Source organism: Gambusia affinis, linkage group LG04, assembly GCF_019740435.1.
Source record: "Gambusia affinis linkage group LG04, SWU_Gaff_1.0, whole genome shotgun sequence".
In the NCBI taxonomy this organism is placed as follows: domain Eukaryota; kingdom Metazoa; phylum Chordata; class Actinopteri; order Cyprinodontiformes; family Poeciliidae; genus Gambusia; species Gambusia affinis.
This window is the reverse complement of record NC_057871.1, coordinates 9171224-9188604: the sequence shown is the minus strand read 5'-3', so window position 1 is coordinate 9188604 and position 17381 is coordinate 9171224. Positions and strand designations below refer to the sequence as shown.

Genomic DNA, 17381 nt, shown 5'->3' with positions numbered 1-17381 from the left:
TTATTGCTAAAACCCATCTCAGTTTTAGACCAACTAAGGTCTATACACAACATGCATGCTCTGCCAATCAATATAAGTGAAAAATACGTCAATGTGAAAAGTCTTCACCTTTCATTGCTTGTTGTGTCAGAGATTCTGGACATACTGTGCACTCAAATTATTTAACATACTTTATAATTCAGGAAAAACTGGCTACTTGGCATGACTGCTGTTTCATCTTGTATTTACTACCCTTGAATTTGTCTATATTTTTGCACACCCCATTAAGAATTTTAATCTAGTCAAGCTGTGTAGAGATCAAGCAACATAGATTGTGAACCTGTACCTCCTCCAATTTGGAAAATGAGCTTTACACCTTTTAGTAAAAGAAAAAAAAAAGGTGTGGATGTTGATGAGACTGATGTGTGTATATACCAGTGCAGAGGCAGGGCCAGTGTCTTTAGGACTGGTCACTGTGTTGGCTTTGTTGTTGACCTGCAGGGGGTAGTGTAGAGGGGACATGACACATGTACGCACTTTTTGAACTAGCACACCATATTTTTCAGCCATTTCGAAGAGATAAACCCAGCTCCTCTACCCCAAAACATGTCACACCTTACTATTACGTTAATCACACAGACTATACCTTAATAAAATGACTTCATCATGTTTTCACCATGTTAGGCAGTCAGATACAAGGTTGCATTCTTATGTTTTGAAATCTCTGACAACCACTGGCATGGATAAGGATTTGCTTTGACTAAACCTGCAGCCCTGCAAAACGACAATAATGAAGATTCTATGAGTTTAATGTGCTGCACTCAGTGAACTTGTTGCCACCAGTGGATGTGTAAAATCTGGAAACATAACTTTCTATTTCCCTTATAGTGATTAGAAATTATCATTAAGCACAGTAGTTAGTAAATCCCAAAGGTTTTTTCTGCTTTAAAATGAACACTGTAATCTGGGTTGGACATGATTGTAAGGTACAAGTTCAGATTTTCAAGGAAAATAAAGCACAGCACCTAATAGAGTATTGGGATGCAAAGTAAGGGGGGGAAATAAAATTAAACATCAGATGTTAACAGTAAAAAAAATAAGTCAGCTTAAGTGACTGCTATGGAAGTATTACTAAAACAAATTGTGTTGCAATCTAAGAACTTTCTTTATAAATCTGGGATTGTGGAAGGCCAAAAAGGAAGTTGATTTATTTTTACTGTATTGTATTTAGTATTTATTAATTTATTTGAAACAAAAAAAGCAACAAGTAGGACAAAACAGAAAACTTGCATATATAACTGAGAAAAAAAATAATAAGTTTACCAAAACTTATCTCACCCATGCTTCATTAAAGAGAATTTTAAATTTCGCAATCACATTAACAATGAACTAAAATGTTTTATTGAAGTCTGTCACTGAAAAACATACTTTCTTTTGGGGTTTTTTTCTAAGTACTGCACAAGTTTAAATTCAAATATATATATATTTCCCCCCTCTTCAAGCTGCCCAGTTAAACAAAAACATCAATACAATGTTACACACATTAAATTTGGATCTTTAGTCCACTCCAGATATTCCTATAAAGACTCGAAGAAAGGTTTTAGATTGGAGTTAAGGATGTGTGAGGAAAAGGAAACACATTTTAAGTGGTAAACTTTAGTGATTCTTCAATGTCATCACTCCACAGACACAACCACTTGAAAACTAATAGTCAATGAAAAGGAAAAGGACAATGGATGACAACTACAGGGTGATAATAATGACTCAATTCTCTTTAAGCCCTTAGCTATTTCATGTAAAAACTAAAATAAAAAAACATGAGTACGTGCAGAATTTCCTCATAAATGTCTGGGTGTTGAGGAAATCTATTTTTGTCTTTCCTTCAGAATACAGCATACTGACTTGTGGTAGATTCAATGCTGTAGAAGCTTTTGACCAACGTACAGTTAAAATGACACCTGAAGTGTTCACTTTCATGTCTAAAAATTGATCTGTCAGGAAATATTTTGGAGGATATTCAATACTGATATTTAATATTTTCTAAAATATGGAAACATCACATCAAAGGAATAAAAACATAGTATATGAGTAATATTATTTTATTTTATGAATAAAATTGAAAAGAAATGTAACAAAAAACTAAATTTCAAGCATGTTTTGCTGGGAAAAATGAACTTGAGTAATTGATCCTAATTGATCTGAGAACCGTTAAACTAGTCAGCAAAAATCAAGCGTTCATCACTAATGTTTTCCCAAAGAAGGATGGATTTCCAATGAAGTACTAAAAGTCAGATTTATTTGGAAGTAGAAACAGTTCCAAATAACCTCAAGCTGCCTTTCTAGTTTAAGGCAACATATTCCCACTCCTGACTCGTCATATATTGACAAGTTGGGACGCTTTCTACCCAGGTCGTCAAGTATTGACGCAAATGGTACTCCCTTCGCGTCAATACTTTACGACTTGGGCAGGTTCCTTCAGCGTCACATGTTGACAATTTGGGATTTGCACATTTCCTGGGGACGCCAGCTGATAATCTTCCAATAAGAATACATCTCACTATATATAAACTTGAGGTTAATCAAGTTAAGATTGGGTCATCTCAGAATGCCAAACATTTGAAGTAGCTCCAGCAGCCAACCAGCCCAGCCTATGCCATTTTCAGATTAATTCAGCTCAGACTGTAAATTGTTAAACATTTAAACTGTGCACAGACTTTTCATCTGCCAACTTTCACCCTGAGATGTTCAATAACTAAGTATGCAAGAACACAGTAAAACCACTGTAAATTTTGCAACCTTAAACCCACAGACAGCAACAGAGGCCCTATTCTTTATATTATAAGAACTACCAAACACATGCAACATAATAAATTTAGAAAACATACATAGGAGAAAATAAATAGACAGTTAAGTGGACTAAAATTAAATACTGTATGTGCTCTAGAACCAGTCTTAAAAACAAGCATTTTTCATAGCTTATACTGACTGTCCCATAGATTTGTAATCAAGTGCATAATTAAAACTATAAGGGCCAGGCACAATTCAACATTCCATTCAAAACAATGCAAAGGGAAAGAAAAGGGCCGCCGGCCTCTTTAACTCACCTTAACGCCGTCTGTTTTTTTGTTGAGCAAACTTTTGGCTGCTGCATGTGCCAAGAAAGAAAGAAAAGTTCAGAATGAGGATTCATAAACATAGTCCTGTGCCTGAGCCTCACTAACATGCAGCAGGCATATTTAACCATCAGCGCTTATCTTTAATTTACATGTGCAAGAACTATAAAGTTATACTACAAATGGTTCAAATGCCATTATCACTTATGCAAGGCAGTTATTCTACTAGAGTTCCATTCATAAGTAAGGGACTGAAGGGAAGGTTGTAGCTGAGTGATTATAGTTCAGATGAAAAGATGACTTAACATCAGTAAAAGACTTAAATTCTTAAAGTGACATACACATGCACCAGAACCCCAAACGTTTAACTCTATGCACCAAGACATTGGCTGGAAAACTGAATTAGACAAATCAGCTTGATAGGCCCTGGCTGGTGACTGGGTTGTAGTAAAGCAAGAAAAATTAAAAAAAATCTATAATTTTCCATTTAGATACCACATAATATAATAGGGTAATCAGATTGCAGTGACCAATTTTATCGGTTCATTGGACTAAATCCAACGAACCGGGTCAGAACCAGTTCAAACCCTTTAAAAAGGAAACCCTGGCATTGCTGTTGCTATGGATGTAGAAATATCATAAAGAAAAACTAGTAGAAGCAAAACAGTATGCTATGGAGAACTAAACTTTTGAGAGTACCGGTCATTTAACTGCTTTGCAATTTTAAGTGCATTCTTTTGCACTTAACTTTTGTAACAAAGTAAAGCAGCTGCTTGCAGCTGGACTTCTATCAAATTAACATAGACCCAAACAGAGCTTAAGCAGTTAGCATACTTTAGCAACATTCAACAAAGTTATGTTTTATTCTTTTCAGCTCCTCAACTTCTCTCTGTTAAGGAACATGCCAATTTTAGCAATGTTGTTAGCTATTTGGGGATATCCGAGTTATGGTAAGGGTCCACATTTTCAAGAGAAAGTAGGGACTTATGACTTTGGCTAGTTATGCTAATGGTGCTAATCGTTCAAATATTGCTAGTCGCTATCAAGTAAAATTGTCAACTCCATAATCAAATTTTGTTTGTTGTAAATTATTACTAAAACATTATAAACCAGTACACACTCACTGCAGGAACACTAAAAAATAATTTATTGAAAAATATTAATTATGGCCCTCTAAGAGGAATCATTCTTATCAGGATTTCAGATATTTACAAAACTAAAGATTATAAACTGGCCCCAAGTCTCTGACAGGCGCACTTCTATTCAGTACCATCTCTCTGCTTTAAATATACTTTTGTTTATACTGTGTTTTTAACTATTAGTAGCATTTTAAAATTTATGCCGTATGCTGTTCTTTGTGAAGTACCTCTTTTTAAATGGTCATGGTGCAATACTGCTTTTCTTAAAAGAATAAATGCAACAACAAAAAAATAAATAAAATAAAGAAATTGTCTCCTTGCATGCTTCACAGGCTGTTAGGACAGAAGGAGAGCCTTAAGATAAAAAAAAATTGGTTGGATCCATCCCCACACATTTCCTCATCATCCCAAACATCTTACCTCAAATGGATACCACAATCCAAACACAGAAACGGAAATAAAAATTGAAAAAGGGAGGAAAATTGTGAATATTAAGAGAGACACAAATGTGTTGATGCAATTTACTGTAAAAAGTGGAAAGTGAAAGTGGGTCAACAAAACCCAGAATATTAGTGACACGTCAAAAGAAATACATGCAAGAGAGAATATGAAAAAGCAGAAGAAGAGTGACTGAGCAACAGCTGGAGAGATAAAGTGAGATGAATCTGTTTACCACTGGCCAAAACTCATCCCAGCTCCATACAGAAACATTTTAAATTCCATCTCCAGCATGCATTGAAGTAAATCAATCAAATGGAGTTTTTATAGAAAAATTCCCATCATGAGTATAAAAGGCCAACTTTCTCTAACAACCATCCAATATGTTTAATGTCCAAGATACATTTCAGAAGCCAGTCATGGGGCACTAGGCTGTGAAAAACATACCTGAGAAGTTTCTTGTGACCAGCAAAGTGGTCAGTATTGCTCCCTGCAGTTACAGAAGAGGACAGAAGGAGGAAATGGCAATGGTCAAAAAGAAGATAGGAAGGAAGATTGATTAGGAGGTTTCAGCAAGAAGAGAAATGCTTAGTAGCAGTGCAGCATTAGGGATTTGGAGACATGTCATCATTTTGAGGTTACTGTGAGATATCTTGGGAGAGACTGGGGAGGAATGGGCAGATGAATTACCCAGCATAAATAGAAACATCACCAATTGTTTGACTGCAGTATCACCTTGAGTTTCCTCCTTGCATTAAATTTCTTCAGGCACTCCACAGTCTCCTGCCTGTGCATCATGGAGGCTACAGTGGACCGTTGCTGCAAGGAGGAGAGTTAGAAAAGGGTGCACACAATAACGCAACTGAATCAAGATCTGTATAATTATTCATCTATGTTTTATTGAAACATACGCAGATCCAGGGGTGTTTGAGGGCCTCTGCAGCGGTGATGCGCTTACTGGGGTTGATAGTTAGCATCTTGTTAATGAGATCTTTGGCCTCGGGAGTTACAGTGTCCCACTCTGGGGATGGAAACTGTTAATAAAAACACAAGAGCGTTCAAAGCTCTAGTATCCAACACAAAAAGTAATATATTTTTGACACTTTTGAAAAAAATAGAAAGATCTAGATGAAATGGAGAACTTGTTTCTTTGACTAAGTTGCTGTTTGTGAAGATCTGGTTGCATACGCAAAATCTTTGCACAATGATCTGTTTATATTCAAAAACCACAATATATGCAACAAAAGCAAACTATCAAAGTTGTCTCAGCCAACTCTCAAGGCCTGATAAATTTTAAAGTTTTGATCTGAATAAGATTCAGATTGTAATTCTTTTTTCTAAAGAATTACAACAACTAAAATCAACAACTCAGTGAGAGTTGGGATTTCTAAGACTCCCTGAGTGTTGAAAATACCAAAATCCATCCATTTCAGTTCCTGAGTAAACAACGGGTCATTACTGGGCCATTGCACTTCTATTGCTTTAAAGCATCTATCAGAAATGACAGTAAATTCCACCAACTGTCATTCCTGTGAGTGGGAAAGATTTGTAATCGCAGTTCATGAGAAGTACCAGTCATCCAGCTGTTTAGTACAATCAATTCCTGTTCCTAAATTCTGACTGGTAAACTAACCCAGTAAAAAAGAAAAACAGAACTTGTAGGAGATCATCAAAAGGAGAAATACGTTTCCATTGTTGCGTATGTCAAAGAGTAATGTTCCTGTGTGACATTGATCTTATGTTTTTATGTGAGGAACTTGAAGTGTATATACATAGGGACAATGAACACTAAATATCTTTCTGTAAATGCAACAGTGTTAGTAAAAAGATTCATTTTCATCTGTTAAAGCTGAAGCATCTGGAGAGAACCCTATAAGCTCAGCATGAAAATTAAGAAAAGCCCTGGTTCTATTTGAACCCAGAACCTCCTTGCAGAAAGGCAGTAGGGCAAACAACTGAACTAGCTTGCAGCCTGGCTCAAGATTTAGCAAGTAAAACTAAAAGCTTATGTGGAGCTGTGCCCACATGATCAGTCCTGCAATTCAGTTCACCTTGGATAATGTTACCTTTCGGAAAGCTTGGAAAGAAAGGCAAAGTGTGGGAGGTGTCATGGTGTGATCAAGTCTCTGAACCCACATGTGCAGAACACACTCCGGAGACAGATCAGGTTAAGGAGATTTATTAAACACAATGTGCAAATATGTACAGGTGATGACAGGAGGTCTCTCTCTCAGAAACGCTGGATCTCTGGAATCTAGGAGAATGGGAATAGAGTGATTACAGGGGTTGTGGAAGTCTTCAGTCCCTTTTCACGGCTATGGTCTTACTTATGGGTTGAACTGGGGAAAGGCTCGACTGTGGATCCGGGGCTGGTGGATCTGAGAGGCCGGGGTTCGATTGGAGGGCGGACAGGTGAGTGAAGGAGCTGGGGTCCAGGATGGAATAACTTTCCAAAAACTCAGGTCAGGCTGCTAAGGCGTCACGGAGGAGAAACCTGAGAAGAGGCGACACAGAATTAGTTACTTTCACAAAACAGGTGGTCAGAGGATGGCTAATAACCACAGATACCATTACTGGCTAACACTCTGGCACTGGAGTGTCGGCAGCTCCGTCCAGATATACTCCTCCAAATGAGTCAAATCTGCGTCAGGTGTGCAGCCACAATCCACGCCCTCCAGAGAACCCCTGGATGCCCCCTGGTGGAGAAAATGGAGAAAGAAACCCCAACCAGCCTTCCCCAGATCCCAACAGTTCCCCCCCCTCAACGACCGCCACTTGGCGGTCCACCAGAACCAGACGGGAGAGATGACCAGTAGGTAGAGATGAGGGAAGGGTCCACAATAAATGACCCAGGAACCCATTGGCGATCCTCAGGGCCATACCCCTCCCAATCCACCAAATATTGCCAGCCTCTCCCCCGTTTACGGGAGTCGACAATGCGGCGGACAGAATAAACGGGGCCCCCCTCAAATTCACGGGCGGGAGGAGGGGGTTCCGGAGGTGGGCACAAGGGACTAGTGAAAACGGGCTTGATCTGGGACACATGAAAGGTGGGGTGAACTCTGAGGGAAGGGGGTAGCTGCAGACGAACAGCAGATGGACTGATGACCGACCCAATCTTGTAAGGGCCAATGAAACGGGGGGAGAGCTTTTTTGACATGGACTTCAAAGGGATGTCCTTGGTAGACAGCCAAACCTGTTGGCCAGCAGTATAAACAGGGGCAGGTCTCCTCTTGCGATCAGCAAATCTACGGTTCTGTTCCAGAGTGCGATTGAGAGCGGAAACTGTGTTCCGCCAGATAGCCCTGCATCGACGGATGTGGTGCCTCACCGAGGTAACTGCAATGTCTGTCTCTTCCAAGGGAAACAATGGGGGTTGGTAGCCTAAAGTGATTTCGAATGGGGATAAACCGGTGGCAGAGGAAACGAGGGAGTTGTGTGCATACTCTACCCAGGTAAGATACTGGCTCCAGTCAGTAGAATTAGTACAGGTGAGACATCTGAGCATAGCCTCCAGCTCCTGGTTCATACGTTCCGTCTGGCCGTTAGTCTGTGGATGGTAACCAGAAGACAAACATGCTTTAGCACCTAGCGCCGTACAGAAATGTCTCCATACCTGTGCTGAGAATTGGGGGCCACGGTCAGACAGTATCTCCTGTGGGATGCCATGGAGCCGAAACACATGCTTGACTAGGAGCTGAGCTGTCTGAAAAGCTGATGGAAGTTTCTTTAAGGGAATCAGATGACAGGCCTTTGAAAACCGGTCAATAACTGTGAGGATTGTGGTCATACCACCAGATACGGGGAGCCCAGTAACGAAATCCAACGCAATGTGGGACCATGGTCTCGTAGGCGTGGGAAGAGGTTGGAGCTGACCAGACGGAAGCTGATGGGATGGTTTATTTCGAGCACAGACCGCACAGGCCAACACATACTCTTTAATGTCTTTATGACTGGACGGCCACCAAAAACGACGGGAAATGAGTGAAATAGTTCTACTCACTCCAGGGTGGGCAGAGAATTTAGTAGAGTGCATCCAACTGATGAGTCTGGATCTGACAGAAGTGGGCACAAAAATCTTATTGGGAGGCCCGGTGCCAGGATCAGGTTCAGATAACTGAGCTTGTTTGATTAGATCCTCCATCTCCCAAGTGACTGACGCAATGGAGCAACTGGGGGGCAAAATGGAGACCGGAGAGCTATCAGAGTCATCAGGGGAATAAAGCCGGGACAATGCATCAGGTTTGATATTCCTAGAACCAGGGCGATATGAAATGGAAAGGTTAAACCGAGAGAAAAATAATGACCAACGTGACTGTCGGGGTTTGAGTCTTTTAGCAGTCTTCAGATAAGAGAGATTTTTATGGTCAGTCCAAACCAGGACAGGGTGTTGTGCGCCCTCCAGCCAATGTCTCCATTCCTCCAGAGCCATTTTAATGGCGAGGAGTTCCCGATCTCCCACATCATAGTTCCTCTCAGCCGGAGACAGTCTGCGGGAATAGAATGCACATGGATGAGTCTTATGATCTGAATCTGAGAATTGTGAAAGGATTGCTCCTACACCAGAGTCTGAGGCATCTACCTCCAGAACGAACTGTTTGGTTGGGTCAGGTTGAATGAGAATGGGTGCATTAGAAAACAGGGATTTTAACTTTAAGAATGCAGCATCTGCTTCGGGAGTCCAGGAAAAGGTGGTTTTCACTGAGGTCAGGGCAGTTAATGGCAGAGCAGTTTGACTGTAGTTTCTTATGAAACGTCGGTAAAAGTTAGCAAAACCAAGAAATCTCTGAAGCTGTTTTCTAGTTTCAGGAATTGGCCATTCCAAAACAGCTTTAATCTTATCCTCCGAAGGTCTCACCTGTCCAGCCTCAAGAACATGCCCAAGGAAGGTAACAGAAGACTGGTGAAACTCACATTTCTCAGCCTTGACAAACAATCTGTTCTCCAGCAGACGTTGAAGAACAAGCCGGACGTGTCTTTGATGTTCTGGAAGACTCTTGGAATAAATCAAAATGTCGTCAAGGTAGACAAAAATGAAAATGTTCAGATAATCCCTCAGGACGTCATTAATCAAAGCTTGAAAACAGGCCGGTGCATTACATAATCCAAAAGGCATGACGAGGTACTCGAAATGACCTAGCGGGGTTTTGAACGCCGTCTTCCACTCATCTCCTTCCCTTATGCGAAGGAGATGGTACGCATTTCTTAAATCCAGCTTGGAAAAGATGGTGGCTCCTTGGACAGGTTCGAAAGCAGATGATAGGAGGGGTAAGGGATACTTATTCTTTATCGTTATCTGGTTTAAACCACGATAATCAATGCAGGGTCTGAGGGTACCGTCCTTCTTTTCAACAAAGAAAAATCCTGCGCCTACCGGAGAGGAAGAGGTGCGAATAATTCCTGCATCAAGGGATTCTTTAATGTACTTCTCCATCGTTTCTCTTTCGGTTTTAGAGATGTTATATAGGCGGCTATTAGGCAGGGGGGCTCCAGGTAAAAGATCTATAGCACAATCGTATGGTCGATGTGGAGGAAGTGAAAGTGCTTTTACCTTACTGAATACAGCGGCTAAATCATGGTACTCCACCGGAACGGCTGAGAGATCCGGGGGATCCGCTTCATGAAGATTTGCCGGTGGTTGACCTGGCGGAACGGCTGAACGGAGACAGGAGGCGTGACAGTTAATGGACCAGGAAATGATGTGTCGCTCAGACCAATCGATGTGGGGATTATGATGTTCTAGCCAATCAAATCCTAGAATTATTGCTGAGCTGGCTGCTGGAAACACAAAAAATGAAATTATTTCATGATGGTTACCAGAGGTAAGTAGATTTAATGGAACAGTTTGATGAGTTATCGGATGTAGAGCCTTGCCGTCCAAAGCCGAGACTTTCAGCGGGTTCTTTAATGGAACGGTTTCGATCGCCATTTGTTGAACAAAACTGGAGTCGATTAAATTTCGCTCACAACCAGAATCGACCAAGGCTGACAAGGTTATGGACTGATCTTGAATGAAAAGAGTGACGGGTAGAAGTAAGCGAGGAGAATTTTCTTTAATTTGATGGTCCGCCAGCCTCCTCATGTCTACTGGCGGACCCTGGCTTTTGCGGGACATGCGGAAATGAAGTGACCAGCTGCACCACAGTAAAGACAGAGTTTGGCTCTGATTCGTCTCTGTCTTTCTTCAGGAGTGAGACGAGTATTCCCAATCTGCATGGGTTCGGGTTCGGCTATCGCTGGAGAAACTGAGGCTGAAAAGTGACTGGGCTCGCCCTCCACGGACCAACTGACAGGTGGATCTCTCTTAATCTTATTCTTAGCTCGGGTGCGGGTTCTGTTATCTAAACGGATAGCCAAACTAATTAAATCCTCCAGAGTTTTAGGTTCATCCAATGTAGCGAGTAAATCCTTGATCTTGTCATTTAGGGCGTTATAAAATGCACTTTTAAGGGCTGGAGGATTCCATCCAGATGCAGCTGCTTTTATACGGAACTCAATGGCAAAGTCAGCCACAGATTGATGACCCTGCCTCATTTCCAGCAGTTCTCGAGCGTCTAAACTTCTGTCTGGATCTAGGTTAAATGCTTGCTTGAACTCTTTCAAAAACTCGTCAAACGTGCAGCCATAATTTGTAGAGGAAGAAAATCGGGATTCTGCCCAATCTAAAGCCTTGCCTGATAAATGGGAAATGATAAATGAGATCTTGGCACCGTCATGGGGAAACCAGTGCGGTGAGTGATTAAATAGTATCATGCATTGGAACAGGAACCCTCTGCATTTACTCACGTCACCGGAGAACCTTTCAGGATTAGGTGGCCGACATTCGGAAAACGTGGGACGGAGTAAACCTTCGGCACTGGAACTGGGCACTGGCGCTGGACTTGGTTCTGGATTCTGCTGGCGGGAAGGCTGTAAAAAATTTGCTATTTCTTCCAGACGGGTGTTGGTCTCGACCTGACGTCTATTTAGTTCCTGCAAAGCTGCGTCGTGATTTTGAATTAGAGAGTTCTGTTCTTGCAAAGCTCTCCGAAGTGCGTCTGCTGGGGTTTGTTGTTGGCCAGAGTGTTCTGTCATGGTGTGATCAAGTCTGGAGACAGATCAGGTTAAGGAGATTTATTAAACACAATGTGCAAATATGTACAGGTGATGACAGGAGGTCTCTCTCTCAGAAACGCTGGATCTCTGGAATCTAGGAGAATGGGAATAGAGTGATTACAGGGGTTGTGGAAGTCTTCAGTCCCTTTTCACGGCTATGGTCTTACTTATGGGTTGAACTGGGGAAAGGCTCGACTGTGGATCCGGGGCTGGTGGATCTGAGAGGCCGGGGTTCGATTGGAGGGCGGACAGGTGAGTGAAGGAGCTGGGGTCCAGGATGGAATAACTTTCCAAAAACTCAGGTCAGGCTGCTAAGGCGTCACGGAGGAGAAACCTGAGAAGAGGCGACACAGAATTAGTTACTTTCACAAAACAGGTGGTCAGAGGATGGCTAATAACCACAGATACCATTACTGGCTAACACTCTGGCACTGGAGTGTCGGCAGCTCCGTCCAGATATACTCCTCCAAATGAGTCAAATCTGCGTCAGGTGTGCAGCCACAATCCACGCCCTCCAGAGAACCCCTGGATGCCCCCTGGTGGAGAAAATGGAGAAAGAAACCCCAACCAGCCTTCCCCAGATCCCAACAGGAGGGAGCTTGACGATAACCTCTGAGACACTATGATATTTTTAACCTCTCTCCCTGACTAAAGTAACATAGATTTTACTTGGTGGATATTTTATCAGAAGACATTTTGATCTTACAAAAACACTGGATTTTTCCACAGTAGAGCATTATTCTCAGAATATTTTTAGTAGGAATTGCAATGTAGTTTTAATGTGCTGCCTTTCTGTAATATTTTCAGGCTTTATTACTTGCTAACAAAAACATAAATAGGTGAATGGGAGTTGTCTGATGGAGAATCTGGCAATGTGTGATATAGGACATGTGACTGCCACGAACATAAATATGGTAAACAATTTACAAATCAAACACATATGTTTTTGGGGTTTTTTTTTATTACATTATGCATGATAAATAGACATTTTTTTAAAGATATTTTGTTATTGCAAGACATAGTGTTTATTTGCTTTGAGGTTCTGAATATTGCAGCAAAGTAATTTTAATTTTACCTGTGTGAATCTCTCAAATACTATGTTTTAACTTGAAAAAATCTTTTTTGAATCTCGGTTGTGTATGATGAGAACATCAGTATGTCCAAAAAAATGTCTACAGATAATTGGTGTTTATGTTGTATTTTCATGTAAGGTACATATATTTGTGGACACTCACATCATAGGCCCCTGCCTTGATTTGTTGGTAGAGGCGATGTTGATCTTCATCCCAAAAAGGAGGGTAGCCCACAAGCAGGATGTACAAAATCACACCTAAAAGGAGATCAGCTATAAATAAATAAGTAAATAAAGGCAATAAGATAGCTATAGCCATAGCAGCCAGTATTGATTCAAAAAAATGTACAAACACAATTTACACTGCGACAAAATCTAGAAAAAATATGAAGTTGTAGAGTTGCACCACAACAGAAAGCCGCTGACAATGATTTAGCTATTTCATCAACTGTATTCTACATGTAAAAAGTGAAAACATCTGAAACTTGTTTACCACAGGCCCACATATCAACTGGTTTCCCATAAGGGTCTTTCCTCAGGACCTCTGGGGATAAATACCCAGGGGTGCCGGCAAAACCTGCAGAGGTTAAAAGTAGAGAGGGGGAGATGTAGAAGGAATGATATATTAAGTATATTTCTTATTTACTTTGGAAACCATCATGACGATGATTTGTTTATTCACATTGTGTTGAAAGGAACTGTGATAAAACACATCTGCTGTGGAAAGCTTACTTTGGCTGATGTGTTGTTTTAGTTGAATACTGGACTGAATATGCAGTAGGGTTCATTTGGGGAAGTGGGTGTGGATTCCTAGGAAACTAAGGTTGGCTGTGTTCTCACAGGGACAACTGGCTCTAATTTTAGAATTCCTCAGAACCCATTTTAAGGATAGCTAGTACTATGACAGAGTGAGTGAATAAGAAATACATATTTCAGAAAATGCTTTTGTTTTGATTAACTTTTGCAAAGAGAATAATTTCATAGCAATTAAATCAGATTGGAGGCAAGTTCTTTTTTGTACTAGAATAGAATGACAGGGAAGCATTAATCACTCAGCTTACTTCAGTTTGATAAAACTGATTTTATCAAAGCTACAGTTACTAACTATTAGCAATTATTAGCTCATATTTTAAATTGGCAAATTTCACTGGCTAATAAACCAAAAACCCCTTTTCACAGTAGAATATCCATATCTTTGTCAGAGCTGTGGTTTGTGGATTATATGCAGCATCACTTTTGCTCCTGATCACAGGAGATAAACAATGTTTGTGAAACCAGTCTCTGACTTTGAGTTTTGTTCAAGTTTTGAGTCTTTGGAGCATAAGTCTAGGACAAATCACAAGATTTGTTTTTGTGACTTGTGAAACTAATTCGAAACCAAGTCCTTGTCTCATGTCCACACCTGTATCTTTATATGACACTGAGTTATGTTTCCCATGGACTTAAACCCTTTTCCTGATTCAGAGTCTGGCTTGTTAGTAGCTTGGGGAGTTTTGTGAGCTATTAATGTAAAAAAAATGATTGACAATATATTTGAATCATTCATCAACTAAAAGTGGAGAAACATATGAATGGATACTCACCAAACCATGCCTGTTGGTCCCCCTGTACCTCGATAGCCAGCCCAAAGTCAGCCAACTTGACTGCCGCCCCCTTCAGCTTACTGGCCAACAGAAGGTTCTCAGGCTGGGGGGGGCGGAGTCAAACAGGTTAGAGGTGAGAGGTCAGACGCTCAGGGATTATGCTGCCCACAGACACAGATCTAAAATCAGATTAGCCAAACCAACACCTAATCAAAGCTATTAGGTCTTAGTGACACTAAACTGCTCTTAAATCAGTGTCTGAGGCAACTCCCTTTCTGTCACACAGATGACAGAGACACAAAACGTGCACAGGACTGACTCTCAAGGTGACCACAGACATTTTGTGTGCTGGGACTATGGACTTGTCTCCTGAGCCTCATGGATTGAGAAAGAGAGGCTTGGTGAAGAACGAGTGTTCTTTCTATAATGCCATAAATAAATATACTGATAAAATCCATGAGTGGGAGCAAAGCCCACAGCAAGGAAAGATAGATACAGGGGAAGGAGTGGGGTAACAAGAGGCGTAAAAACATGACTCAGCCACATATATATAACTACAAACACGTTGGAGACTGGCACAGTTTAGTAAAATCAAAGATTTTTATGAGCCCACAGCACCCACACACACACACACGCATGCACGCCTTTTCCTCAAAAACACACCCTTGCACACATACGGTGGAGCAGAAAGGTCTTTGCTAACCTAAGGCCAGTGAGACTGTGTGCTCTAATGAATAATACATTTGTTAACATTTACAGACTCCAAACACAGACAGCCTGCAAAGCTGGCGGTTTATGGAAGACATACAGCTCACCGAGCACAGACACTCACATCAACACATAGATTTACATGACAGTGAAAGAAATCTTGATATTAAGAGGCACATATAAGCTTCACCATTTCAGCAAAGGACATTTTTCCCCAACAAATTCAGCAAATTTAAAATCTTACAAGAGTTAATAACTTTAGAGTTTTCTTTCCCCCTGGATCTAATTGTCATCACATCCTACTTCTAATTATGCTGATCCCTGATTACTTCTGTTCCCATCAATACCGTGCAACACAATTGCAGATAATCATTTTTTAAAAATCCAACGACAATGCTCAAGACAATATCAGTTTTCAGCAAGAAGACAATTCTTGACCTTGGCATTAACAGAAAAAGGTATGACCATTGTTTTCTTTAAGGAACAAGAGGAAAAAACGGTAGCAAATGAAAATGCGTAAACTTTCAAATGTAAGCTTGATTGACCCTGACTGGTGATTGGACCATCTGAAACTTACAAATACAATCACTTTTCAATGAGTGAATCTGACATGTTTAGGCACTACAGGGTCCTTCTTACAACAACAGATTTTCTGGAAGACAATGCTGACAAGTGAAGAAGACTCAAAGCTCTTCAGGGTAACAGATATAAGAAATAAATGTGTAATAAGATCCTGTGGCATAGACCACTTGTTTGAGACTCTTATTTTGAAGTGCAAAAGAATTTTCTGGAGTTGTTACCCTGTTGGATTGACAGGCTTGGCTACCAAAGATGTCTTTAGCTGAACAACACTTGGTTACAAAATTTTGAGGAAGCCCCCAACATATGTGGAGGTATTTTAGGTACTCAGAACAAAAAAGATAGACTATGACAATCACTATCATCTTTACTAATCTTGTGCAAAACTCACAACCATATGCTTCAAGGTTTGCTGTCTCAGCTAAACAAAATAGCTTATTTAAAGTTTTTCAATTAGTCTGGATTTCCTTTTATCATCTGAAGTCCAAAATAGAAAATAACTAGAGTGATTAAAACTGAACCAGATTAATCAAATATATATTTTACAGCCACTGTTCTTTGATAATACCTCTGTTCCCAGCATGTGCTATGATATGTTAATAATGATTTGCTTAGGGGATGAATGATATTAGGAAACCTTGCAATGTGTGATTTTAAAGGTGAATGGTGCAGTAACATGACTTGCGATGAGTGAACAAATATTAAAAAGTGTCACTGACTTTCTGCCTTGGGTTCATAGCAAGCAGAGAACAAATGATGAGTAGTCCAGCATCCAGCTTCTAAAAAAGTAATTATTTCCACATCGGCAACAAGGTTTTGCTGGACAAGTGACTTCTGGCCAACATCTCCTGTTTTGGCACGGAAACAACCTGGATGCAATTTCTCAATGACTTGGTCACCTCACCACTTCATTGCCATTAAAAAAACTTTAATTGTCAAATATACTACAAAAAACATATTGTGCAACCCCTAATCTACTCAGCAAGGAAGGCTAGGGAAAAAAGTATTCTGAATGCTGCTTTTAAAAGGTTATGCCTTATAGGTCTTAAAGAGAAACAGCAATTGGCTAAAACAACAGCAGCGAGATTAAAGTCTTAGAAAAACCAACAGATTGGAAATAGATCCCAAAATGATGCATGGTTAGAAAAAATACAGGAGTTTCTAAATCTTGTCCTCTGCTTCATATTGTCTGAGTTTGCAGCAATGCCTTTGGTCATACAAACCTTCAAATCCCTGTGAACAATCCCATTAACATGGCAGTGATGGACACTCTCCAGGATCTGCTGTATGCAGTGGCTGAGGAAAGAGAGATGAAAAGAATTGTGAATGGAAGGATAAACCACAGAGAAAGATGGAATTAGGGAATTACAGGAGGAGGGAAAGTAATGAAAACAGGAGAGTGAAAAGATAATTTCATAAAACTCTGCTTTGTCCTCATACAGGACAAATGACAAGAAGACCTTGCACACCACATTCAGTCTATGATACCGCATTATAAGGCCAAAGCCTTATGGCCTGTACGGCAAGAAAGCTAAGACAAAACACATGCACACTCTTTCTGTGCATTTCTCTGGGGAGGCCATCTTCCAGCACAAAGCTGGCACTATAAGTTAGGTTGGTCATGATGAATACTGCAGGCTTTGTGTCATTAATCATTTGTATAAATAACTCAAAG

At 40.5% G+C, this 17381-nt stretch overlaps 1 protein-coding gene across 12 annotated transcripts in view; it reads right to left on the bottom strand.

Moving 5' to 3' along the window:
• Positions 1 to 17381, bottom strand: part of camk2d2 (calcium/calmodulin-dependent protein kinase (CaM kinase) II delta 2) — a 51288-nt gene that overhangs the window by 7276 nt on the left and 26631 nt on the right. For 4 of the 12 annotated variants that reach the window (XM_044112944.1, XM_044112937.1, XM_044112936.1 and 1 more), the window contains exons 6-14: positions 16930 to 17002; positions 14420 to 14522; positions 13330 to 13413; positions 13000 to 13094; positions 5581 to 5703; positions 5405 to 5488; positions 5117 to 5159; positions 3084 to 3124; positions 415 to 474 (exon numbers count right to left, since the gene is read on the bottom strand). In XM_044112944.1, the coding sequence (XP_043968879.1) occupies positions 415 to 474; positions 3084 to 3124; positions 5117 to 5159; positions 5405 to 5488; positions 5581 to 5703; positions 13000 to 13094; positions 13330 to 13413; positions 14420 to 14522; positions 16930 to 17002 (706 nt within the window). The remainder of the gene's footprint in view (positions 1 to 414; positions 475 to 3083; positions 3125 to 5116; positions 5160 to 5404; positions 5489 to 5580; positions 5704 to 12999; positions 13095 to 13329; positions 13414 to 14419; positions 14523 to 16929; positions 17003 to 17381) is intronic. The other 8 variants (XM_044112938.1, XM_044112943.1, XM_044112946.1 and 5 more) reach the window with 3 other exon arrangements.